Below are 25,971 nucleotides of genomic sequence, written 5' to 3' on the forward strand. Positions count from 1 at the left end.
CTAACACCACATACGGCTCCCCCAAGCACTGCCAAGGGTGATTACTGGTCACAGAGCCAGAAAGAGCCTCAGAGCACTGGTGGGAGTGGCTCAACCCTCCCCTTGCAAAAAACTGAGTATCAACATACAAAGGACACTGGACTCTTTCTAGTAAATGTAAAACCTAAGGCTGAAGCTACACTTGATCCCCCAGATAGGCCCACACTGTCCTCCAAACAAAACACCAAAACCAAAACAAGTCAAAATCTAAACATAAGATGCCAAAACTACACAATTTTTTTGTTTTTATCTTGGGGTCACATCAGTGGGGCTCAGGAAACCACACCGGGTGCCCAGGATCAAACCTGGATTGGCTGTGTGCAAGGCAAGGCCTTTCCCACTACCCCACGGACTCTGACTCCAAACCATACAGCTCTTAGGAGGAAATAGGAAATCTTCATGACACAGATTTCAGCAACTACTTACTAAATACAATACCAACACAAAAGAAAAATAGATAAAACAGGATTTTCTTGAAATTAATAACTCTTATATACCAAAAGTCAACAAGTGGAGGGGCTGGAGAGATAGCACAGCGGGTAGGGCGTTTGCCCTGTGCATCGCCAGGTGTGACCCAAAAAGCAAAAAAAAAAAAAAAAGTCAACAAGTGGATCAAAGAATACAGCTCGAGGGGCTGGTAGATGTGAAATGCATGCAGGAGGCCTGGGTTTGATCTCCAGGATCACCCAGTTCCCTGAGTACCACCAGCATTGAGCACTGCAGACAGCAACCCCTACTCCGGAGTACCACCAGATGTGGCCCCAAAACCAAAACATGTGGTTTAAATAGTAAATCTGGGGTCGGAGAGATAGCTTAGAGCCACTTGCCTCATATACAGTCAACCCACTTGCCTCACATATGGTCAATCTGGGTTCGATCCCCGGCATCCCATCTCTGAGCCCATCAGAAGTGATCCCTTAGCACAGAGCCAGAAGTAAGCCCTGAGCACTGTTGGTTCAAAATCAAACAAACAAAAATTAGTAATGTTTACAGTAGAGTTATGGAATGGACTGAATTATGTCCCCCAATCTCAAAGTCGTGCTGTGAACCGGTCAAGTCATATGCAAGATAAGCACCTTACCTGGACTCTCTCTGGCCCCAAGTAAATAGATTTAAGGAAGTCAGGAGCTGGGTGCCCTTCTGGGCGACAGAACAGGCCGATTCTCCTCATCACAGCCTGACCATGCTGCCACCCTGACCTTCCAGCCTCCAAAACAGGGAGGATTTAAGTGTCTGTGGTTGAACCCAGCCCTGTCCATGGCATTTTGTTATGGCAGGCTGAGTTCAGACAGTATTTATTACCAGAAACGAAAAAGGAGAGGAGTGTCCTTGAGCCTCTGGGACAGTGCCCACCACTGAACTCTGGGAAAGTTCCGATGGGGAGAGGAAGAGACAAGGCCGTCCGTCAGAACAACTAAATGCCCCACTAGAAGGTGATGGGATGGAAGGATGGTGCAGGTCACCACCCACATCAGAGTACAGGGCAGGAGGTCGGAACAGCTAGTGACCACTTCATTAGCAATCGTTTCCAGTATAGAGTCGTGATGAGTTCTCAAAAAGCCAAATATTTGGTCTCAGTGCAGTTCCTGAATCATAGCTTCAAAAGCCCCGGGATTTCCTCAGCAGTAAGAGCAAGGAGCGCTTCTCCTGTTGCGGAACTGGGTCCCTTGGAGCCAGAAAGGGGAAATGAGTGTTATGTTGATTTTAATAAGCCCCTTTCCAGCACAACAAGGGTCACGTTAGATGACGGTGGGAAAGCACCTAAGGCTGGGGGGCTGATTACCAGAGGCACATAAACAGGAAGGCTGAAACTAAATGGTCCTACCCTGGTTTCTGGGGAAGGGACAGGAGCTGGAGGTCAAGCCCATCACCAAGTCAAGGACTCAATTAGTTATGTCTAAGACACGAGGCCTCCACGCAAATGACTTGAGGCTGGCGGATCAGAGAGCATCTGGGTGGGTGAACTAGAACATGTCCTTGTGCCAAGTAAGAGGCTGCAAACTCCAAAGGACACGGTCCGTGGTTGAGGACCTTTGTCCCTCGTCCTGTGCACCTTTTCACTTGGCTATGGTTTGCATCCCCTAACAGTCCTTGTAATAAGCCAATGAACTAGTCACTATTCTCTGAACAACCAGTCATTAATAAAACGCAAGAAGCAGGCAGTGGAACCCTCTCTTTGATTCACACCATTCGGTGAGAAGCCCAGGTGGTCTGAACTCATGGCTGGTGTGTAAGATGGAGGCATGTTTGGGAAACCAGGCCCTTATCCATCGGGATCAAGGACCACCTCCAAGCAGTGTCAGAAGTGGGTTAAACTGCAGGACACCCAGCAGACATCGGAAAATTGCCAGTGGTATGGGGAAAACAATATTCTACTCTATACTCCACTCAAGTTAGAATCAGGACCAGGGCAACCTAATCGTTGAAGAAGACCCCACAGGCTGGAGGATTAAGTGGCTTGCTTGGCAAGTGGGATCTTGAATCCCTGTTACCCACCAGAAGTGATCCCTGAATACAGAGCCATGAGTGAACCCAGGCCACTGTCACTGTCACCCCGTTGCTCACTGATTTGCTCAAGTGGGCACCAGTAACGTCTCCATTGTGAGACTAGTTACTGTTTTTGGCATATGTAATAATAATAATAATAATAATAATAATAATAATAATAATAATAATAATAAAAAAAAAACACAAAAGACCACAAAAATGTCATTAGCTAAAAGGAGCCCTATGTGTCTACAATGAACCCCCTGGGACCTTATAGCAATTATTTATAATGGAACCTTGGGGCCAAAGTTATGTCCAAACTTTTCAAATCTAACAGTGAGACCAGAGAATTATTTTGTTTTATCTTTGGTGGTCACACATCAGGACTTACTCCTGGTTCTGTGCTCCGGGGTCACTCACTCCTGGCAGTGCTCTGGGGACCAAAAGGGATGCTGAGGAATCAAACCCGACCTGCTGTACTCCAGTTCCAGAGAGAATTATTTTTAAAGATCCCCAATAATTGAGAAGATCAGGTAGCTGGAGACTCCATCTCATTTTCCACAAGATGACTGTGAATAGCTGGGACTGGGGCGACAAAGACACTTGCACATGACTGGTTTTGGTTTTGTTTTGGTGTCTGTGCAAGCCCAGCTGTGCACTGGGGCTGCGAATGGCAATGCCAGGGACTGAACCTGGGGCTCCCTGCCGCATGTGCTTCAGCCCTGTGGCCTATCTCCCCAGGATCCCTGTCTGGTTCTAAAACTCTCCTTCTCACAACCTGCTACCTCTCTTGAAACCTAAAACACCAACTCTGATTCCAGATCATTTCCCCGATACAAAGTACAACGCTGGTGGTCCTACCTGGAAATCAGGCGAACTCTTGGGCAATATTACTCAGACAAAAGTACAGAATTTCTGTTTGTTTGTGGGCCACATCTGGTGGTGCTCAGGGATCACTCCTGGAGGTCCCTGGGGGATGATATGGGATGCTGGGAATCGAACTCAGGTTGGCCCTATGCAAGGCAAGTGCCCTACCCACTGGACTATCTCTCCAGCCCCTAAAAGTACAGAGTTTAGCTTCAGTCCAGTTTGTTCTTTTCTGGGGTAAGTATGGGGGTTGAGTTTTCGGGCCATGCCCAGCTGTACTCAGAGGGCTATTCCTGGCTCTGTGCTCAGGAGTGACCCCTGGCAGTGCTCAAGGACCTATGCGGTGCTGGAGACTCGAAGTGGGTCAATAGGATGCAAGTTGCCTCAGCCCCTTTGATCTCTCCGGCCCCTTAAGTCCAGGTCTTTACCAGAAGGCACTCAGCCCTCACATTACACTAGGGCACCCCACTCCACTGTCCTGTCACTATGCAGGCCCAGAAACTTGGGAGTCCATCAATCCCATCCCATCCTCTTCAATCAATCAATCAATCAATCATCTTTCAGGTATTTATATACATAATCCCAATTATACAACTGGTGGGTGTTAATGAAGTTACTGACATTTGTCTCATGACTCTGGAAGCAGCCATTTCTTTTAATTTTGAATTCTCCAGAGATACCTTTGAAATGAGAACTTTTCTGAAAACAAGTAAACTCATGGGATGAGTCAGCCTGACAAATGCCTGGGTCAGACAGAAGTCAGCTTGACTCTAACACTTGAATGCAGCCCCATGATCACAGGGTGACAAATAACTAGTTAGGAAGGCAAAGAATGTGTTTATAGCAGGAAAAAAAAAAACATACCATGAGAAACAAACATAGAACCGCATTTAAAAAAAATATTATCCAGAGACTATGTAATTACTCTTCACTGAAAGATTCTGCAGGGGCTGGAGTGATAGCACAGCGGGTAGGGCATTTGCCTTGCACGAGGCCAACCCGGGTTCGATTCCCAGCACCCCATATGGTCCCCTGAGCACTGCCAGGAGTAATTCCTGAGTGTAGAGCCAGGAATAACCCCTGTGCATTTGCTGGGTGTGACCCTAAAAGAAAAAAAAAAAGGAAAGATTCTGCAATCTATGACCAGAAAACAGAAAGATTTCCTTTCTTATTATAAGGTAGGTTATTATAACGCCCAAGAACAGGGACAGGTTAAGGGGTCGACATGTGAACAAAAAGAAGCTCTCCTCGGTAACACCGCATCTGAAGCTGTGTGGCCAGACACGTCATAGCTGATGGAAGTTTGGGGGGCTGGTGGAAAACAAATGAAATCCCCATTCGATTTGACCAGAAGAATGCAAATCAAAACTAAAAGACAAGGGCAGGGCTGGAGAGGAGTACAGAGGGCTGGGCCTTGCACATGGCCACTCCAAGTTCAATCCCCAGCACCCTATATGGTCCCCCAAGCACTGACAAGAGTGATCCCTGAGCACCAAGCCAGGAATGAGCCTTCAGTACCATTGGATGTGGCCCAAGCTGGCCCCCTACCAAAAATTCAACAGGTTTAGGTAAGGCCTTTGCCAACAAATCTTACTGGATAAACTATGTGAGAGCCAGAAGAAATCTGAGTCTAGGGGTTGTATCGATAGCACAGCGAGTAGGGCTTTTGCCTTGCACGCGGCTGACCCGGGTTCGATTCCCAGCATCCCATATGGTCCCCCAAGCACCGCCAGGAGTAATTCCTGAGTGCATGAGCCAGGAGTAACTCCTGAGCATCGCCGGGTGTGACCCAAAAAGCAGAAAAAAAAAAAAAATCTGAGTCTACTCTAATCAGACGCCCTAGCTGATAGCTGAAGACCCAAGGATGAGATGGAGAGTGACAACCAAGTTCACACAGCTACTGAAGTGCACAGGTGGGGGATGCCGCCAGGGTCTGGATGTCCTAGGCACTGGATTCAGCCAAGCTGGATTAGTCAGACGGAGGGGCTTGTGAGGACACTCACATGCATCATTCCCAGTACCATAAATCTACTTTCATCTCTCTTTGCCCTGGCTATTAGTTTATTGCTATCTCAGATCTTTCATTTGTTAAAATATGACTGAGAAGAGGCATTTTCTAAATGGGCACTTTTATATTCAATTTCGAGATTTAATGTCCACTCTTTATTAGGCGTCATCCCAGGCTACCAGAAGCACAGACTATATACAGATAATACCACTCAAGAGGTATCATGCAGGTGTGGCTCGACAACACAATCCTGCCCCTATTGTGAGTGGGGTGCACTGTGTTTGGAGTGGGTGGGGGGAGAACAGAGATACACTTCGAGTAAAAGCAATAGCAGATCTTGATGATTTCAGTCTGGTTCAGTCTGGTTCCTGATGAGACCTAAACCACATCACAGAAGTCCACACATCTCAGCTCCTGGAGGGACTGAGAGGGGCACAAATGACCAGCACATCCACCTGAATATTATTAAGTCAGAAACTCCGAGGTGTCAACAGCAGGAAACAGCTATCCTACTGGACAGAAGGGAAATTACTCATAAGGTGTAACTTCTGTATGTGGCCCAAAAGCCGCTGGAGACATGAGCTCCCAGAATACACCTTGTACCTTTGCAAACATTTCCAAAGGTTTGCAACATACAGCTGTGCCACCTGATTCCTACCTCCCAGTGGCCAGCGATCCTGGGTGGAATCTCCACTCCCATCTTCTCCAGCTCTTGCTCCCTGTACTTCTCATACTGCCGGTAGCCTGCATATCCACCGCCCGTCACAAAAAGAATGCGCAGGGGGCGCAGCAAAGACAAGGACCGAGCTGGAGCAGTGTGAACTTTTCTGGCATCTGCAACAAAATCATAGTAATAAAAAAAAAATTAATAAAAACTTTGAGTCCGAAGAAGGGAAAGGACAAATCATGTAAATGTAGCAATAATAGGAAAGCCACAAAACAATCACTGCCTCTCAGAAGCCCTCAGCAGCAGTGACTGCGCCCTGAAGAGATCTTACAGCACGCGCCACCTAGAACTACCACTGAAATCCTCCTGCCTCCAAATTCTGCACTAAGTCAGGGCCCTACAGGGATCATTCCTCTGAAACTACACCTCAACCGCTACCTCTGTCTATGGAATTTAAAATGGAAGCATCAAATCACAATAAGATCAAGTTATTAATAAAGGTTGGAAACTGGCCACTAACAAGTCCAAGACTGAGAGGCACAGACCACACACCAAGACTCTGGGTTTTGGCTTTGTTTTGTTTCGGGAGGGGAGAGTGACAGTTAATTAAAGTGCTGTTAATTGAATCCCCTTGAATTTCAAAGTTGCAAAGTTATTCATGATTGATTTTTTTTTAATTTTTAAATTTTATTTGTGATTTCTGTGCCACACCCGTGATGCTCAGAGCTTACTCCTGGTTCTGTGCTCAGGGATCACTCCTGATGGTGCTCAGGGGACCATATGGGATGCCAGGGATCAAACATGGATCCACTGCATGCATGGTAAGCACCCTGCCCTATGTTCTATTGCTCCAGCTCCTTCTGATGAAATTTTCAGTCATACAATGTTCCAACACCAATCCCTTCACCAGTGACCACTTCCCTTCACTAATGTTCCCAGTTTCCCTCCTACCCTCCCAGCCTGCCTCTCTGGCAGGCCCTTTATCCATACTTTCAGCTTTCTGTCTCCAGAGTGACCAATTCCCACCACCAATGTTGCAGACATTCTTCCTGGTATATTCCCACCCCTACCCAAATGGAAGCTTCTTACTATAAATCAGTTCTCTTGTTCATTGCCAAACCACTTCTTACTCATCTAATCTATTTTTTCTTTCTTTTCTTTTCTTAAAAAAATACTATAATTTTTTATTTTGGTTTTTGGGCCATACCTGGTGATGCTGAGGGGTTGCTCCTGGCTCTGCACTCAGAAAGTACTCCTGGCAGTGCATAGGAAAATATATGGAGTTCCAGGGATTGAATCCACATTGGCTGCATGCAGGCAAGCACCCTACATGCTGTACTATCACTCCAGCTACCCCAGGGCCACTCTTACTTGTACAATCTTGACTGGGTACTAGTATTCTCAAGTGCGAAATCTTACTGGTTCTCTTTTTTTTTTTCTTTTTGGGTCATACCTGGCAATGCACAGGGGTTACTCCTGGCTCTGCACTCAGGAATCACCCCCGGCAGTGCTCAGAGGACCATATGGGATGCTGGGAATCGAACCTGGGTTGGCCGCGTGCAAGGCAAACGCCCTACCCGCTGTGCTATCACTCCAGCCCCTTACTGGTTCTTATAACAACAGTAAGAACAAAAGTCATAGAGACACAGCTCAACCAGCTGAGCTTTGAGTGCATGACTAGGTTCAATCTCTGGTGCCACATGGTCCCCCAAGTACTACTGGAAATGACACCTAGATAAGAGTAATAGTAGCCAAGGGACATATCTCTCTGAGCATCACCTATGGCTCTCAAGTCAAAAAGATTAAAAATAAAGTCAAATGACACAACTGAAAAATGTACAAAGGGTTTGGACAGACATTTCTCCAGATATATGAATGGTCAGTATGCAAGTGAAAAGATGCTCAATGAAAGCGAGAGTTAGCTGATGGGCTGAACACAGGCTTCGCAAATAGGAGGCCTGGGTTGGATTCCCAGCATGGCATGATCTCCATGCACCACCAGGTGTGGCCTAAAACCAACTAAGGTGGGTAAAAAATAAAGATACTCAGTACTATTATAAGATATGTCCCGCCCTCCCCTCCTCCTCCCTGAAATCCATGTAACTGAAGTCCTAACCTCAATACCTCAAATATGATCTTACTTAGACAAAGCCTGTCTATTTGTAATAACCAAGTTTGCTTTGTTATGTTTTGTCTTTTGTAGTGCCAGGGATTGAACTGGGGTCTGATTGCCCGCAAAGCAAGCACCTGTCCCCTGTACTATCACTAGACTCCAAAGATAATCAAGTTTATTTACTTATGTTTTTTGGCTTTTGGGCCACATCCAGCAGTGTTTAGGGATTACTCCTGGCTGTGCTCAGAGATCACCACTGTCAGGGCTTGGGAGAACATATGGGGTGCTAGGGATGGATTCTGGGTGAGCTGCATCCAAGGCAAGCACCTTACATTACCTGCTGTACTACTGCTCCAGCCCCTGGGGATAATCAAGTTTAAACTGAGGTCATGGGGGCAGAGAGATGGTACAGCAGGTAAGGTGCTTGCTTACTTGGTGCAACATGCCAATGTGGGCTCAATCCCTGGCACTGGAGTAACTCCTGAGTCCTGTTAGGTATGGCCCAAAAACAAATATTATAAAAATCAAAATAAATAAGGTAATGGGGGCAAAGCAAGAGTAGAGCGGGTAAGGCACTTGCCTTACACACAGCCTACCTGGGTTCAATTCCTAACGCTCCAAGTAGTCCCCTGCAAGAAATGATCTCTGAACACAGAGCCAGGAGTAAATCCTGAACACTGCAAGGTGTGGCCCCAAAACATAAGTAACATTTAAAAACAGAATAAAATAAGGGCTTAAAAAATAAAGGCAATACAAGGAGGTTGGCTCCATGGCTTGGAAGCTGGCCTCACATGCTGGGGGAAAGGCAGCCCGGATAGAGAAGGGGACACCAAGTAAAATGTGGTTGGAGATCCCGCGCGGGAAGGGAAATGCGTGCTGAAAGTAGACTAGAGACTGAACACGATGGCCACTCAATACCCCTATCGCAAAACACAACACCCAAAAGGAGAGAGAGAACAAAATGGAATACCCTGCCACAGAGGCAGGGTGGGGTGTGGGGGGGACAGGACTGGAAGGTGGGAGGGATACTGGGTTCATTGGTGGTGGAGAATGGACACTGGTGGAGGGATGGGTTCTCGAACACTGTATGAGGGAAACACAAGCATGAAGATGGGTGATTTTGTAACTGAACCCTCACGGTGACCCACTAATTAAAAAATAAATAAATAAAATTAGAAAAAAAATTAAATAAAAAAGAATTTTTAATGTAAAATAAATAAATAATAAAGGCACTCTAACCCAGTGTGAATAGTGTACTTTATAAGGACTATCGGGGCAGAGAGAAAGTACAGTGGGTAGGGCATCTGCCTTGCACAGTTGATCTGCGTTGATCCAGAGCATCCCTTACCGTCCCCTGAGCACCACCAGGATTAACTCCTGAGTATCACTGGGTGTGACCCAAAAACAAACCAAGAAAGGGACTATCTAGTTACAGACAAGACCAAGGAGAATGTTGTGTGAAGATGAAGGTGGAAATGAGGGTACCACTGATGGTCAAGGAAGCCAAAGAATGCCAACAAACTGCTAGAACCAACCAAGGCAGAAAACAGATTCTCCCACCGAGCCCTCAGAAGGAAGCAGTGTGATGCCATAATCTTGGACCCCACTCTGAAAGTCTGAGAGAATAAACTCTGTTTAGACTAGGCACATTGTTACAGCAGACAAAGCGAACTCACACTGCATTATTAGAAAAACGAGAAATCCAATCTGTAGAGATACAACTTCACACACAGTAGAATGGTGTTAGTGAAGAAAAAAAAAAAAAGACAAGCATTGGCAAGGATGTGAAATCTGTTCCCTTACATTCTCCTAGTGAAACTGTAAAATGGGGCAGCCAGTTTGAAAATGTCTGCTAGTTCCTCAAGACATTAAGTACCAAGTTGGCCCAGTAATTCTGTCCTTGAGCGTGGAAGTAAAAGCATAGAAATACACAGTGACCAGGTACGGATGGCATGAATCACTTCTACCTCCTAATATTTTTTTCTAGGCAACCTTTATTTTGTTTTGTTAATATTATCATTAATATTTTTGTTTGGCTGGTGTTGGTTTTGGGCCACACCCAGCAGTGCTCAATGCTTATGAGTTGTACCCTATGTCAAGACTTTATTCCTCTGATAAAGTGTGGGTTTACCACATTTTATTTATTCTTCAGTGGATGAACACTGAATTATTTCTTTTTTGAGCTATAATGAGTAATGTTGAAATTGAACATTGATTTACAGGTTTTGTGTATTCCTATGTTTTTACTTCCATGCTCAAGGGCAGAATTACTGGGCCAACTTTATACTTTTTTTTGGGGGGGGGGGCACGGCCATAACCAGTGATGTTCAGGGGTCACTCCTTCCGGTGCCTAGGAGACTGGGATGGAATCCAGGTCAGCCACAAGCAAGAAAAGTGCCCTACCTGCTGCACCATCTCTCTAGTCCAACCTTGACACTCATTAAATAATCTGCCTCTAGAGGTCAGAGAGATAGCACAAGGGTTAAGGCACTTGCGGGGCTGGAGTGATAGCACAGCGGGTAGGGCGTTTGCCTTGCACGCGGCCAACCCGGGTTCGAATCCCAGCATCCCATATGGTCCCCTGAGCACTGCCAGGGGTAATTCCTGAGTGCAGAGCCAGGAGTAACCCCTGTGCATCGCCAGGTGTGACCCAAAAAGAAAAAAAAAAAAAAAAAAAAGGGTTAAGGCACTTGCCTTGTATGCAGATGACCCAGATCCCTGGAACCACATATGGTCCCTTAAGCACTGCCACGAATCAATCACCCCTGAACAACATCAGAAGTGGTCCCCAAATCAAAATACATTAAAATGATAATAATCTACTTCTGACAGGTTAAAAAGACACTTTCTGAAAAAATTAAAGTTTCCAACCCAATAAGTGGGTGAGAGTGTAGGAAACTGATATACTTACGAGTACTCCTGGCTCATGAGTATAAACTGCAACAACCCTCTTGGAAGACTAATTTGGCCCAAAAATCGGCAAAATTCATAAACCCTTTGATCAATGATTCCTCTAACACAAACTGATCCTGAAGATGACAAAGATCATGTAACTATAGAACTGTCTGTAGTAGAAAACGACAAGAACACTTTACATATGGTATGCTCCTATAATCAAGCACTATGCAGTCAGTAAAAGAGATGAGGCATTAAGAGACAAGACTTCAATAATAATTATATGCCAGGCCCTCTAGAGGTACTATTTTTGTTTTGCTTTGGGGCTACACCTGGCTGCGCTCAGGGCTTATTCCTAGCTCTGCAATTAGGGATCACTCTTGGCAGGACTCAGGGACCATATTTGGCAGTGTGCACGGCAGGCACCTCACCCACTCTACACCCACCCCAACCCACTCCAGGTACTATTTTATTCCATCCTCACAACAACCCAGAAACACTAACAAGTTTCTCCTGATTTGCTGCTGATCAGGCGAGGCACAGCAAGAGCGAGCACCACACCCTCAACTGCTACTTACTTGTGGAAAAGGCTCTGAGAGGCACCTTCCTCATGGACTGCAGCAAACGGTTCTGGGCAGTGTGTTCGCAGCAGAGGAGGCTAGAATCAAGAAAAAAGGAAATATCAAATATCTTCCTTCAACTTAATTAAAAAACAGGGGCACAATGGACAAAATGTGAACACAGTCACATTTTAAAATAGATTTAATAACTGCATCAGTATTCACTTCCTGGCTTGGCCTCTGTAATGTGGTTATATAAGAAATGTTCTTATGGGGGAAAGATTAAACAATTTATTTAATTAGCAGTGAAGCCAACATTGTTCCACAAAGCCATATGCTTCTATACCACAAGTGGAGCTATATATATCATGTAAACATCTAGTCCTTACTCATTTAAAAAACCTATTAAGATGGCTAAAATTTTAAATGTGCATGGGGCAAAAACCAACAGAAACCAACGTTTTAAGTCAGGAAGGTTTAGAATTTTTGAATCTTCTATTGCTATTTTCTGTGGCAACATAATATCCTTTGACAGAGCAAATAGGTTTCAAGCTTCCTGAGGTGAGAGATAACCATTTTCATTGCTTTAAACTCTGAGAAAATATTTTGGGGGGATTTGGAGCCAGTCCCGGCAATGCATCAGTTTGCTCCTGGAATGTATGGGACCAGAGATCAAACCCAGAGATCAAATCCTGGTGCCAGAGATCAAACCCAGGACTCCTGTATCAAAGGCTGTGCTCCAGCTCTTGAGCCTTCTCTCTCACATGAATATTATTTCAGACTCAGTTCTTTCCTCTTCTTTGCTTCTTCTTCACCCAGGCAATCAGACAATGGTCATGAATTACTCTTAACAAGCATTAAAAACCTTTCAGTTAAACATTGGAGCACCCCTTAATCAAAAAGCAAACATTCTGATTTTTTCTTTTTTTGGAGGGGGGATGGGCATGCTTGGGGTTACTTTTGGCTCTCTCCTCAGAAATCACTCCTGGCAGGGGCTGGACTGACAGCACAGCAGGTAGGGAATTTGCCTTGCACACAACTGACCCGGGTTCAATTCCCAGCATCCCATATGGTCCCCTAAGCACCGCCAGGAGTAATTCCTAAGTGCATAAGCCAGGAGTAACCCCTGTGCATTGCTGGGTATGACCCAAAAAGAAAAAAAAAAAAAAGTCACTCCTGGCAGTGTTCCAGGGACCATGTGGGATGCTGGGGATCCAATCTGGTTGGCTGTGTACAAGGTTGCACTATCTCTGCAGTCCCAACATTATTTTCTTCCTTCTTTTTTTTTTCTTTTCTTAAGGAAAGAGCCCATATGAAGTGTTAGGGATGAAACCCAGGTCAGCTGCACGCAAGGCAAGCGCCCACCCATGTACTATAACTCTGTCCTCCCCACAATACAATGTTTTCAATTCAGTTGACATACTCCCCAAATACTGTCCTGAAATATAAAGAAACATCTTGCTTTCATGCCACATCTAGCAGTGCTAGGACTTATCTTGGCTCTGTGCTCCTGGTGAGGACTGGGGGCCCAAACGGGATGCCCGGTTGGCAGAGTGCAAGGCCCTACGCACTGTACAATCACTCTGACCCTAAAATATATGTGTATCTTTATCAATGAATAATTTTTTCCTTGATGATGGGATGGAGGGAGGGGTGTCATGGAGAGATGGTACAGTGGGTAGGGCACTTGCCTTGTGGCTTAGGATTAACCTAGGTTTGACCTCCAGCACCCATTTTGATGACTGAAGTAATAATTATAAAAGTCAAAACTGTTATTTTCGTGGAAAGTAAAACTGCATTTACAACTTTCATGTATTTACCTGGTTTATCAAAAGCTAGTTATTTCTTACACAGATGTCCTATAATATTATCACATTTAAGGACTTCATAATTTGCATGAAATTTCCGTGAGTTAAACACTGCCTCAAAGGCTGGAGAGGTGGCACAGCAGGAAAGATACTTGCCATGCATATCACAAACCCGGGGTGACTCCCCAGCACCACTAGGAGTATCCCTGAAAACAGTCCGAGTAAGCTGTGAGCACCACAGGGTGTGAGGGTGTGACCAAAAAAGAAAAAAATAGCAAAATTAAAAAAACTATCTATAGAAATTAAAAAATAAACACTGCCTCACATAAAGCACAGTGCAAATATGGCTAATGAGAAACTTGACTGTCCCTCGGACAAAGAAATCTGTATGGAGGAAACATACAAGCCCAATCTTTTCTTAATCACCACCTGTAAAGCCAGTCAGATGTACAACCACTAACAAAGAAGGATATGTTTTATCCGATGAACAACGTTTCTCTTCGGCAGAGTCTGGCAAGCTACCCGTGCGTATTAGATATTCCAAAAACAGTAACAATAAGTCTCTCAATGAGACGTTACTGGTGCCCGCTTGAACAAATCGATGAGCAACGGGATGACACGCTTCTCTTAGACTGACAGCCCCACTATCAAAGTTAAAGCCTTAAACCCTGCTTCAGAAATAGGTCAGGTCGTGCAAACACCGACTAAAGGGAGCATTGTTGGAGCCGATCACTGCTGTACTGTGTTTCAGAATTAACAAGGATCTGTGCGCTACGAGAAAGCCTGCAGAGTTGAATAAGGCATGGAGGAAGGGGCCAGGAGGAAGTCCAGTTGCTTATCGACTGAACAGGATATCTGACACCTACCTTGTTGGTTCTGCTCATGCGCGGTCGCCCCTCACACCTCTGCCTGAGAGCACTCTATGCTCTCTACTCTGTTCAAGACTGGAAGAATGCACCCACTAGGCACAACTATGTCAGGCCAGAGACGTGGCTCAGCGGTAATGCACATGCCCAGCAGGTGATGCCCGCATTCAATCATGGGCGCACAAACTACATGTAAAGAGAACTCTGGCAAGAAGGCTGGAGAGACAGTACAGCAGATAAGGCACCTGCCATGCACACGACCAACTGGGTTCATTCCCTTTCATCCCCATATGGTCCCCCAAGAGAGTCTCTTGCCCCTGCGCCTGGCTGTTTTCACCGGGGCCCCTCGGAGGGAGTGGGTTTCAGTTTCCCTCCCCACCCCGAGCAGAGCTCCCTTGGCTGAAGACCTCCAGAGCCCAGCCACAGCCATGCTCAAGGCCCTCTCCACATGTCTGGACGAGCCTCACGCATGAAGGAACCGGCAGAGGGACCCGGTGTGTGGGACCCGGGGCTGAGACCTCCAAGCCTGCTTGGATCAGGACTGGGCCTCTTCCGCCCAGATTCCCCATTTTCCAGTAGCTAGGTGGTCACACCCAGGGACTGCCCCCGGTGCCCACCAACGGCCAACATCCAGAGACTATAAAACCAAGCTCCCGAAAGACATCTTATAGCCTAGTTCTCCCTCTCGGAGAACCTGCAACTACTGAGAGCTTCCTGCCCACATGGGAGAGCCTTGCAAACTCCCCGTGGCGTATTCATATGCCAAAACCAGTAACAATGATGGGTCTCATTCCCCTGACCCTTAAAGAGCCTCCAATACGGCACCATTGGAAAGGATGAGTAAAGAGAGGATTCTAAAATCTCAGGGCTTGGGGCTGGAGAGATAGCACAGCGGGTAGGACGTTTGCCTTGCACGTGGCCGATCCGGGTTCAAATCCCAGCATCCCATATGGTCCCCTGAGCACGGCCAGGGGTGATTCCTGAGTGCAGAGCCAGGAGTAACCCCTGTGCATCGCCAGGTGTGACCCAAAAAAGCAATAAATAAATAAATAATAAAATCTCAGGGCTAGGACGAATGGAGATATTACTGAGACCGCTCAAGAAATTCGATGATCAATGGGATGATGATGGTCCCCCAAGTCAATTCCTGAGAGCACAACCAAGAGTAAGCCCTGAGTTCAGAGTGGCCCAGGCCCCCTCCCCCCAATAAAATAAAAGTACACAAAGCTCGGGGGCAAGAGGTAGTACAGAGATTAAGACACTTGCCTAGCACGCTGCTGTAACAATAAATCCCGGTACCGCAGATGATCTCCCAAGCACCTCCAAGTGTGGCCCCTGAGCACAGAACCAGGGGCTACCCTCCAAAAGTAAATAAGAAGGGTTCTGTTCATGGCAATCCCTACTTCCCCCTCTCCCCCATTCTATCAATCTCCCTTTGCATTTTCGTTTGCTTATTTTGGGGCCACACCCAGAGGTCTCAGGATTTATTCCTGGCTCAGTGCTCAGGGGACCCAGGGATGCCAGGGATTGAACCCAGCTCAGCCCATGCAAGGTAAGTGCCCTACCTGCTATACAATTGCTCCAGCCCCTCTACCTAACCAAGGCCTTTCTCCCCTACCGCCTCACCTCTTGTCAAAGTCACCAACCACCGTTTGGGCTTCATGTTCTCTGACCTCTCGGCAGCATTCAGCACAGGGGATCCCTTTCTTAACACGCCGATCCTCACCCAGCTTCCTAGGTGCTGATTTCCTCCCTACCTCTCTGCTCCTCAAACTCCTTTCCGCATTCTCCTTTGCTTCCTGACCCAAAACCTGAAGAGCTGGTCCGGAACTGGATGTTGTTCTCTCTCAAGCTCTCTTCTAAAAGATGCCCTTCCAGTCCCAAGGCTTTAAATAGCACCAGACTGATGATTCACTCCCTCACTGCTCCTTCACATCCACTCATTTCATCTTAAAACAAGTTCTCCAAAATGGAATTCCTCACCCTCGCCTCATTCTGCTTCTCTCCCAGAGTTGTGCACCTGTGGTGAAGACTAATCATATGTGTACCAACTCTTCTTTCCGGGCACTCAGAACCCCTTGCTACTTACTGGGTTTGGCCACAGAACTGAGCTGTAACCAAGTCTCGGCCCATTCAGGCTTCCCAGACACCCAACATCTGGCCTTTTCTCTTACAGTCTGCTTGATGCAAATACAAAGGAGGCAGGAGAGACTGATCACTATTGTCCTGTCATCCAGAGAGGCCCAATGGGGCATTTATGAGCAAGAAATCAACTTTTATTGCAGTAAGTCACTAAAACTCTGAGATAAAGCACCTCAGAAGGAACTACAGTCACGTAAACGCACAAGAGCCCCAAGACTCGTTCTTATGTCCTTCACTTTTCAACCCACTGAGCAAGGCAGGAAGACTACCAACAAAATATATCCATATCTGCCTTATTTTTTTGTTGATGTTGTGAGGGGTATCACACCAGGAGATGCTTCTGAGTTACTCCTCGATCTGCACTCAGAAATTATTCCTGGCAGTACTCAAGGTATCATATGGGATGCCACGAATCAAATCTGTATCAGGCACATACAAGGCAAGTACCCTACCCACTATACTATCTATCTCTCCAGCCCCTGGCCCAAGCTATTTTATCAGATTTCTTCCTGCTTCTACTCCTGGCCCTCCACCTATTCTCCCACAAAAACAGTCAGTGAGCTTTCCAGAACAGACCAGCCCCTATGTAAGAGGCCCCTGCTGACCTCTCAGAAGTCCTGTTTTCACTCTGCATTCTGTTATTCCTCTTGATACTCCTTGAGTAAGTACTGTGTACTGATATTTTGGCAAACTGCATGTTTCACCTTGCTTTTTCTGCATTTAGTTTGTTTTATATTCACGTCTGTATTGTTCCAATAAAACACCTGCTATCAGAGTTCTGTTGTCTGTAGCTCTTAACATTTGTATTGTAATTACTTTAATGCTATCCTGATTTTTTGTTCATTTGTTTCTTGGGCCACCCCAGTAGATCGCTGGTTATTCCCAGTTTGCCAGAAAGGGTTTTCTCCCTATGGTGCTTGTGGGGACCTAAGGTGCCAGAAAAAGCCCTAGGGGCTTCCCTTGTGCAAAACATGTGCACTAGCCCTTTGATTGAAATCCCTTGACCCTTAAGACCGAACAAAAGTGACTGCAGTTGTTACCTTTAATTTTCTTTATCTCTTAACCGGCAAATAAGTTGTATATGAACCCTGACTCCCTTACCTTTTCTTTTTCTGCTTTTTGGGTCACACCCAGCGATGCATAGGGGTTACTCCTGGCTTTTGCCTCAGGAATTACCCCTGACGGTGCTCAGGGGACCATATAGGATGCTGGGAATCGAACCCGGGTCGGCCGCGTCCAAGGCAAACGCCCTACCCGCTGTGCTATTGCTTCAGCCCCTCCCTTACTATTTTTTCTCCCTTTTTTGTTAGGATTAGTAGACTGGCCCATAGTTGTGGGCACACCAAAGCTCCTCAATGTCACTGCCCCTGGGGTCATACGCAGCATGTCAGCCAGTGTCAGGCATCCTGGCCTTGGGCCTGCAGTGCAGGCAGTCGATCTCAGAGTTACTCTGGCCTTCCGACCCAAACCCTTTGAAAAGGCCCCAGATTTATTCCATTTTTGTTTTATATTTAGGCCTCTAGGCTTGACATTCAGATATTTATATCTCGCATATAACTCCCTTGTCAAAGTCTCCCATAACTGCACCGACCAAATAGTTGAGTTGCATGCTTTGCATGCAGGAAGTCCAGTTTCTATCCTCAGCACTTACATGGTCCCTGAACAGTTCTGGAGTGACCCCTGAGCATCATCAAGTGTGGCTCAAACACTGTCTAACCCCCCAATAAAGTCTCCCATAGCTTTCAGGCCCTTCCCGTATTTCCTAAAACTTTGTCTTTCTTACCATTACCCAGGTTCGATTCCTCCGTCCCTCTTGGAGAGCCCGGCAAGCTACCAAGAGTATCTCGCCCACACAACAGAGCCTGGCAAGCTATCTGTGGCGTATTTGATATGCCAAAAACAGTAACAACAAGTCTCACAATGGAGACGTTACTGGTGCCCGCTCGAGCAAATTGATGAGCAATGGGATGACAGTAATAGCACTGTGATACAATGACTCCTTGAGTGCACTACACCCAAACCTGCTTTCAACTTTCTTTGCTATTTGCTCTAGCAAACAGGCACAACTTTCTAATGCAGTTCCCTCTTCATTCCATGCTCAAATGTGTCCTCCTCAGTTTGCTTTTTCTGAACCCCCCTATGCCCTAGAGCTCGCCCATCTTCAGCATTCTACAACTTTCTTTCATTTTCTTTATCACACTTTCGCCTACCTGCAACAGTCTACTGACCAATGTCTTTACTGTCTGTATCCTTGGTCTTCTCTCTGAATTTCGGTCTCACTGTATTCTCTGCCCCCTTCTACACTATAAACTTATGTGGACATCCAGCAAATAGGTGACTAAAGCCCACATTTAGGCACTCAAGCCTGATCATGTGACCCCCAAGTACAGCCATTTACTGGTCTACTCATGTGACTCAGAGCCATGCTGTGGGTGAACTTGGTAAATATCTAATTCCAAGCCTCAGTTTCTTCACAGTGAAAACAAACAGGACTGTTGTCACTAGGCGTAATTCAATCACATAGAACTCTAAGCTCAGCTGCCTAACAACTAGTCCCATATTAACATACTGCAAGCACCGGAGCTGATACTCAGCTGGCACACTCCGGGAGGTCACAGGCCTGGAGCTACACTGTTATACATAGAAATCGATCTTTTTTATTTGTTTTTTGGCCACAAACAGCAATGCTCAGGAGTTACTCCTGGCTCTGCAGTCAAGAAGTATTCCTGGTGGTGTTTGGAGAACCATATGGGTGGGATGTCAGGGATCAGACCCGGTCGGGCGTGTGCAAGGCAAGCACCCTACCCACTGTACTCTCTCCAGCCCCAGCAGAAAAAACATCTTTAGTGTCATTCCTGGCAGTAACTTTTAACTACAGTCCTTACATCTATCCTGTGGTGCTCAGGGGACAATATGGATGCCAGGGATCAAACCCATGTCAGGTGCATGCAAGGCGAGCGCCCTACCCACTGTACTATTGTTCCAGCCCCCTCGTCTGCTTTCTAAACTAGTGAAAGTTCTAAAAATGAACAAAACAGGGGGCTGGAGTGATAGCACAGCGGGTAGGGCGTTTGCCTTGCACGCGGCCGACCGAAGTTCGATTCCCAGCATCCCATATAGTCCCCTGAGCACCGCCAGGAATAATTCCTGAGTACAAAACCAGAAGTAACCCCTGTGCATCGCCAGGTGTGACCGAAAAAGCAAAATAAAATAAAATAAAATAAATAAATAAAAATGAACGAAACAAACAGGCAGATTGCTGAAGACTTCATCCCATACATACTGAGAGTTTCCTCGCTCTTTAAGCGAAAAACCCAGGGAGGCAGAGGGACAGGGTTTAATGTGCTTGCAGGCAGGCTGGCTCTCTGACACCACACAAGGTCCCTCCGAACAGCACCAGCAGTGAATGCAATACAGAACAAAAAGCAGCGCCCAAGCCCCATCCTCCCCAAATAAAGGCCCATTCCAAATATAATTTTTTTGGTTTTTGTTTTGCTTTGGGACCACACCAGTGGTGCTCAGGGCTGACTCTGGCTCTGCTCTCAGCAATCATTCCTAGCACTCCTACTGGGGGGGGTAGGGTGGGGGGGGGGGACGGTGGTGGGGATCATACCCACATCAACCGTGTCAGCGCTGTTCTACCTCTCTGGCCCTTCATATACATCTTTTAATTTCTTTCTTGCCCAGTCTTCACCTCCTGGTAGGGATATCATAAGTATATCTGAAGAAAAATATTGCACAAGTGGCCACACCCTAGATGCCAAGCCTGTTTGGGCCTGACCTGGGACTAACCTGCCGCACCTGGAGTGATGCACGGCTGCGAGAGCCGAGAGCTGCTGAATCCGGCAGAGCGTGAAGTATCTGGGAATCTCTCCCAAACTTTTTTTTTTTTGGTCCCCAAGAAGCACTACTCCAGGGGTCTACAGATACTCCCAGTGATACTTAAACAGCTGCTGCTTGGACCCAGCATGCTGAGGACCACCCCAATTGTTCGGAAATTAAGCCCAGGGCCTCTGCAAGGCAGGCACGCCAGTGCTCTCCCTGAGCTCTTAATTCAAGCCCAAGAATTTCTATTTCTTTTCTTTACTTTTTTTGGGGGGAGGGGGAAACATGGGGTGGGGGTGAGATGTTTTCTGGGCCACATCCAACAGTGCTCTAGGCTCATTCCTGGCCATACACTCAGAGATCATACCTGGTGAACTGAGGGAACCATATGAGGTCCTGGGGACTGAACCTGGGTCAGCTGCATGCAAGCAAGTAGCAAGTGCCTTGCCCATTGTACCATTTCTCTTGCCCATTTCTTCTCCCCTTTTTTGGGCAAAATAACAGGGTTTTTTGTTTGTTTGGGGGCCATATCCAGCGATGCTCAAGGACTACTTCTCGCTCTGCAATCAGGAATCACTCCTGGCAGTGCTCAGGGAACCATATATGATGCCAGAAATCAAACCCAGGTTGGTCAAGTGCAAGCCAAGCGTTCCACCCAGTACTTATCTCTCTGGCCCTGAAAGAGTTCTAACTGAAAGAAATTTAGAGATTTGAGGGGAGAGAGAGAGAAAGAGGAGCAAGGGGAAAGACGAGAACACAGCTTGGAAAAGTAAGCAAGGAGAAATCTCTATTTCTAACAAGCATCTACTCTCTCTCTTTTTTTTTTTTTTTTTGCTTTTTGGGTCACACCTGGTGATGCACAGGGGTTACTCCTGGCTCATGCACTCAGGAATTACTCCTGGCAGTGCTCGGGGGACCATATGGGATGTTGGGAATCGAGCCCGGGTCAACCAAACCCTACCTGCTGTGTTTTCGCTCCAGGCCCTACCCTCATCTTTTATCAAACATCGCCCCTAATTTATCACCCAAAAATTCTGCTTTCTCTATCATCTGTCACACATCACCCAATCCTGGGAAAAGTTCCCTTCAATGAGGCATTCTTCTATACCTCACAAACAGATGTCGTTTTACCCTTAAAAAATATGAAGAAAAGTCTTTTGGGGACTTTTTGCAACTCGATATAGTTCGTGCACTCTACCGACCAGCCCTCTTTTCCTTTCCTTAATGATGGTGCAGAAAGTACAGTCCCTCCCCCATCCATTTTAAACTATATCACAGCCAGTGGGAGGGAGTGAGAACACTGTGCCATTCCGTGCCACACTCCTGGAAAAGAAGTAGGCAGATAAGACAGGGAAAGGCCCTTGGCAATGAAACCTAGGTCAACAAAAATTCTAAGGCTGATCCACCCTGTGGATATGGAAAACAAGACCTGATAAGACCTTCAGCAGACCTTGAGGAGATTGGACCTCTCCCCATGGAGTTCCTCAAACCCTCGGACCTCTCCCTGAATCCAATTAACTTTAGTTGATTCAGCCCCGAGAAGACTCCAGAAATGTTCTGGACCAAGACAACCCGAGAAGAGCCTATAAAAGTCACCGTGAACAAAGGAAGGGCACGCATATGCTGCTGCCAGGGAACATGTGCTGCTTGTGCCCACGTGGCCAAGCACATGTGGTGCCCAAGCACATATGTCGCCCGCATCTCCCATCTTGAGATGAGTACTTTCATGTCTAACGCTGGGACGTGTGTAGAGGCTCTCTCCTGAGCACGTTACTCTTCACCATCTCCCACTTTCTCTTCCTCCTTCCCTTCAAAAACCTCCAAATAAAATCTGTTTTACATGTATATAGATAGATACACACTTCAGAAGTGACTATTTTTAGTCTTTCTAACTCCTGAGAGTTCAGATAAGTCCTTGGCTGACTCATAAACAGCCAACCTAGAAGTAACATTGAAATCATTAAGCCCTTCCCATCCAAAACTGAAATTACCACTACACAGAAGAGTCCTCTTCTGGAGTGAGCCACACAATTTGAGAAGTTCATGATGGGACAGTGAAGCTTTCATGGCAAGGGTCAATGACTGTTTCTGTTCTAACTCAGTATCCTTTTTTAACTTCCCCAAATTACAGTTAAGTGACCTCTGGTCACGCCTCAAGCCTTGGTGAACACTAGCAAAATGAATCTCTGAAGCACAAAAACCCCTGCACCTCTCAAACCTTGGCTCTAGGAAGTCACCGAATCAAGGCTACAATTAACATCTTGATACATTTTCGACAGTCCAAAATGTTCCCAGACTGCTTCTGAATTAAAATAAAAAAATTTAAAAGTGCCTTCGGGGCAAAGAAAAAGGAACTTATTTGCCTGAGCAAACAAGGACTCAGGTCCGAATCCTGACTCTGCTACTAATTAGCTGGGGGAAATGAAAACAAGACCCTTCCTGCTTTTTCAGGGTTTCAAGTTCGCCAACTTCAAAAAGAACGAGCTGGATACAGATGAGCCCTCGGTCTCTATCAGTTCTAGAACCCAAGAGTAGGGCGCGAGCAGGATAACCCCAAAGCCGCAAAAGACCATTTCGAAATTACCGAACCCAACCCCCGCGCTTCAAAGAGTCAGGCTCTGAGGCTAAAGTCACGGGGCTTCCACTCAGGTCCCTTCCCACATCACGGTGCCCCTTCCAGGCTCACGAATTCCCGAGCGGGAGACGCCCCCGCCCAGGTCTACCTCCACGCTAGTGGTGGACACGCCGCCTACTCCACCTGGGCTGCTTTCTAGTTACCCTCGCCATCGTCGCCTTTGCCCCGATGCGCTTACACTGAGCTGGGAGAAGCGAGGTGAAGCAGTTTACGCCAAATCTTAAGTAAAACAGAAGATTCCTACGTGGCGGCAGGAGCACCTGCTCCCCTAGCTCGTGGTGAAGGTGACTCCCGTTTCCACCGGATTGTGCTCCCCCGGGAGAGAAATGCACGGAGAAACGCCTCCTCTATCCCGATCGCAGTTCGGCCGAGGCCGCCGCCCACCCTCTGGCGACCTCTCCGCGTGGCCGTACCTGCTTTGCCGCAGCGCGACCCCGCGGAGCAACCTCGGACACCACTTTCCCACGGACGCCGCCATCTTGTCTCCTCCTTCTCGGCGGGCCACGCCCCCTTATGCTCGCGAGGCGCACGCGTATGACGCCACAAATCCAGAGCTCAGGGAGCCAATAAGAAATGGAAGCTCTGTAGGCGAGGCCTACAAAGCTCCACCCCCTCGGTGCGCCTCACCCAATCCCCTGCCTAGTTTTGAATTTAGGCCCTGTTTCCGGAGCGTCAGGCTGAGCCGGGAAGCTGACGCGTCGCACCTTAGCGGACTTCAGGTGGTCGCGGCCGGTCGTCCCGTCTGAGCAAGACTGGGGAAAGGTGGCTGGGATCGGTCGGCGGAGGTGCCTGAGCGGTGGACAGAGCCTAAAAGATGACAACCGCGGCTAGGCCAACGTTTGAGCCTGCGAGAGGAGGGAGAGGGAAAGGAGAAGGGGATCTGAGCCAACTCTCGAAGCAGTATTCAAGTAGAGACCTCCCTTCTCATACCAAGATAAAATACAGACAAACCACTCAGGATGCCCCGGAAGAGCTTCGGGGCCGCGACTTCCGGAGAGAGCTGGAGGAGAGAGAGCGAGCCGCCGCCAGAGAGAAGAACAGAGATCGCCCCACCCGGGAACGCACCACCTCCTCATCGGTGTCCAAGAAGCCCCGCTTAGACCAGATCCCCGCCGCCAACCTCGACGCAGACGACCCTCTGACCGACGAGGAAGAAGATGAAGATTTTGAAGAGGAGAGCGATGAGGATGATACTGCAGCTCTCCTTGCAGAACTGGACAAGATTAAAAAAGAACGAGCTGAAGAGCAGGCCAGGAAGGAACAAGAACAAAAAGCTGAAGAAGAAAGGATTCGGATGGAAAATATTCTGAGCGGCAACCCGCTCCTCAATCTCACCGGCCCATCCCAGCCTCAGAGCAACTTCAAAGTTAAGAGGAGGTGGGATGATGATGTTGTTTTCAAGAACTGTGCAAAAGGCGTGGATGATCAGAAGAAAGACAAAAGATTTGTCAATGATACGCTGCGGTCCGAGTTTCACAAAAAGTTCATGGAGAAATACATTAAGTAGTTATTGCCGTTTTATGTGCTTCATTAAAGGCTGCAAAATGTAAACGATCGCTCTGACTTTATTTGGTGACTGTTTTCCACCCCAGCCAGGCTCTGAATGGACTTTCTTGATTGTAATACCCGGATGCTTTTTTTTTTTCTTTACTAGTGCTTCTTTGAGTATTTTCTTTTTTAGCGTGGGAAAGGAAATCTGCTTGTAATAAATACTTTCGTGATCTAAATTAAATAAATGTAAAAAATAAAATAAAAAATAAATAAATGTAGGACTTACCAGGCTGGTTTGGATACATGTGAGTGGTGGTGGTTAAATGTGGGCTGTCACAGAGGTTCCTGTTACCTTTCCTTGTAGTCTGCATTCCAGAATATCCTAGAAAAGTTGTGTCACCCAGTGTCTGGAATTCTAGAAACTCAGCTAAGTTCCTTACTCCTGGGTAAACTGAGTATCCATAACTCAGCATTCTGGGCATCGTATGTGGCAGAGTCTCTTCTGGTCATTTTGCTTGTGTGTGATCTGATTCTCTCATTGCTCTAATGGTAGCGGCAGGCAGCATTAAATCGCCGCAAAAAGCAATTAGGAAATGAGGCCCTTGGTGTGATGATGCTCGGCAAAGATTCCTGGTCTGCTACTTTCCTCCTTTTTTTCTTCTTTTTTAAAAGGCAGTGATTAGAGACTGGCAGCTAGATCTAAAACTAATCTTCATTTTAAAGATAGAAAAACCGAGTCAATGAGATTATGCAGCATTCTCAAAGGCACTGCTGTGAATACAAAAGTCAGAATTTGGATGTGCATCTCTGAATCTAAGACCCATGATCTAAATATGCTTTATTTTTCTGGGCAAGGTACATCTGGCTATGCTCAGGACTTAACTCCTGGCTCTGTACTCAGGGATCACTCCTGGCAGGGCTTGGGGGACCACATGGGGTGCCAGAGATCGAACTCTCATTGGTTGCAGGCAAGACAAGCTCCTTACCTGCTGACTATGTCTCTGGCTCCCCCAAAAGATGCCTGTAGTATGATTGAATTTTAGTTCCCCAAATTGGATGAATACAACTCTACTTTTTTGGGGAGAGGGGTCACTCCTGGTGCTGCTCAGGGCTTATTCCTGGCTCTGCTTAGGGATCACTCCTGTCGGTGCTTGGGGAACAATACAGGGTGCCAGAGAATCAAACTTGGTTGGCATGTCCAAGGCAAGAGCTTTATCCACTGTACTCTCTCTCTGGCCCCTGTAGCCTCTTTTAATCTCTGCTACCTCTCCTAAAGAAGGTTATTTTGGGGGCTGGAGCGATAGCACAGCGGGTAGGGCATTTGCCTTGCACTCGGCCGACCCGGGTTGTAATCCCAGCATCCCATATGGTCCCCTGAGCACTGCCAGGGGTAATTCCTGAGTGAAGAGCCAGGAGTAACCCCTGTGCATCGCCGGGTGTGACCCAAAAACAACAAAAAAAAGAAGGTTCTTTTGAGGTAATTCATTTTAGAGATTTCTGCTCCATCAGTTATATATATTTTAAAATACATATATTTTTAAATGTATCTTTCAGAGATAGGATTAACC

At 46.8% G+C, this 25,971-nt stretch overlaps 2 protein-coding genes across 4 annotated transcripts in view; one reads left to right on the forward strand and one right to left on the reverse strand.

Annotated features, from left to right (window-relative positions):
* Nucleotides 1-23,405, reverse strand: part of PISD (phosphatidylserine decarboxylase) — a 40,553-nt gene extending 17,148 nt beyond the window's left edge. For 2 of the 3 annotated variants that reach the window (XM_055146781.1, XM_012934295.2), the window contains exons 1-3: nucleotides 23,326-23,405; nucleotides 11,655-11,734; nucleotides 6,060-6,235 (exon numbers count right to left, since the gene is read on the reverse strand). In XM_055146781.1, the coding sequence (XP_055002756.1) occupies nucleotides 6,060-6,235; nucleotides 11,655-11,734; nucleotides 23,326-23,390 (321 nt within the window). In that variant the 5' untranslated portion in view covers nucleotides 23,391-23,405. Of the gene's footprint in view, nucleotides 1-6,059; nucleotides 6,236-11,654; nucleotides 11,735-23,325 lie in introns of those variants that run through there. The other variant, XM_055146782.1, reaches the window with a different exon arrangement.
* Nucleotides 23,406-23,569: 164 nt separating this feature from the next.
* Nucleotides 23,570-24,689, forward strand: LOC101541634 (spliceosome-associated protein CWC15 homolog). Its single transcript, XM_004615580.2, has one exon. It carries the CDS (start codon nucleotides 23,727-23,729, stop codon nucleotides 24,417-24,419), a length of 693 nt encoding a protein of 230 aa, XP_004615637.1. The 5' UTR covers nucleotides 23,570-23,726; the 3' UTR covers nucleotides 24,420-24,689.
* The last annotated feature ends 1,282 nt before the right edge of the window (nucleotides 24,690-25,971 follow it).

The sequence above is a fragment of the Sorex araneus genome, chromosome 9, assembly GCF_027595985.1.
Source record: "Sorex araneus isolate mSorAra2 chromosome 9, mSorAra2.pri, whole genome shotgun sequence".
NCBI lineage: Eukaryota > Metazoa > Chordata > Mammalia > Eulipotyphla > Soricidae > Sorex > Sorex araneus.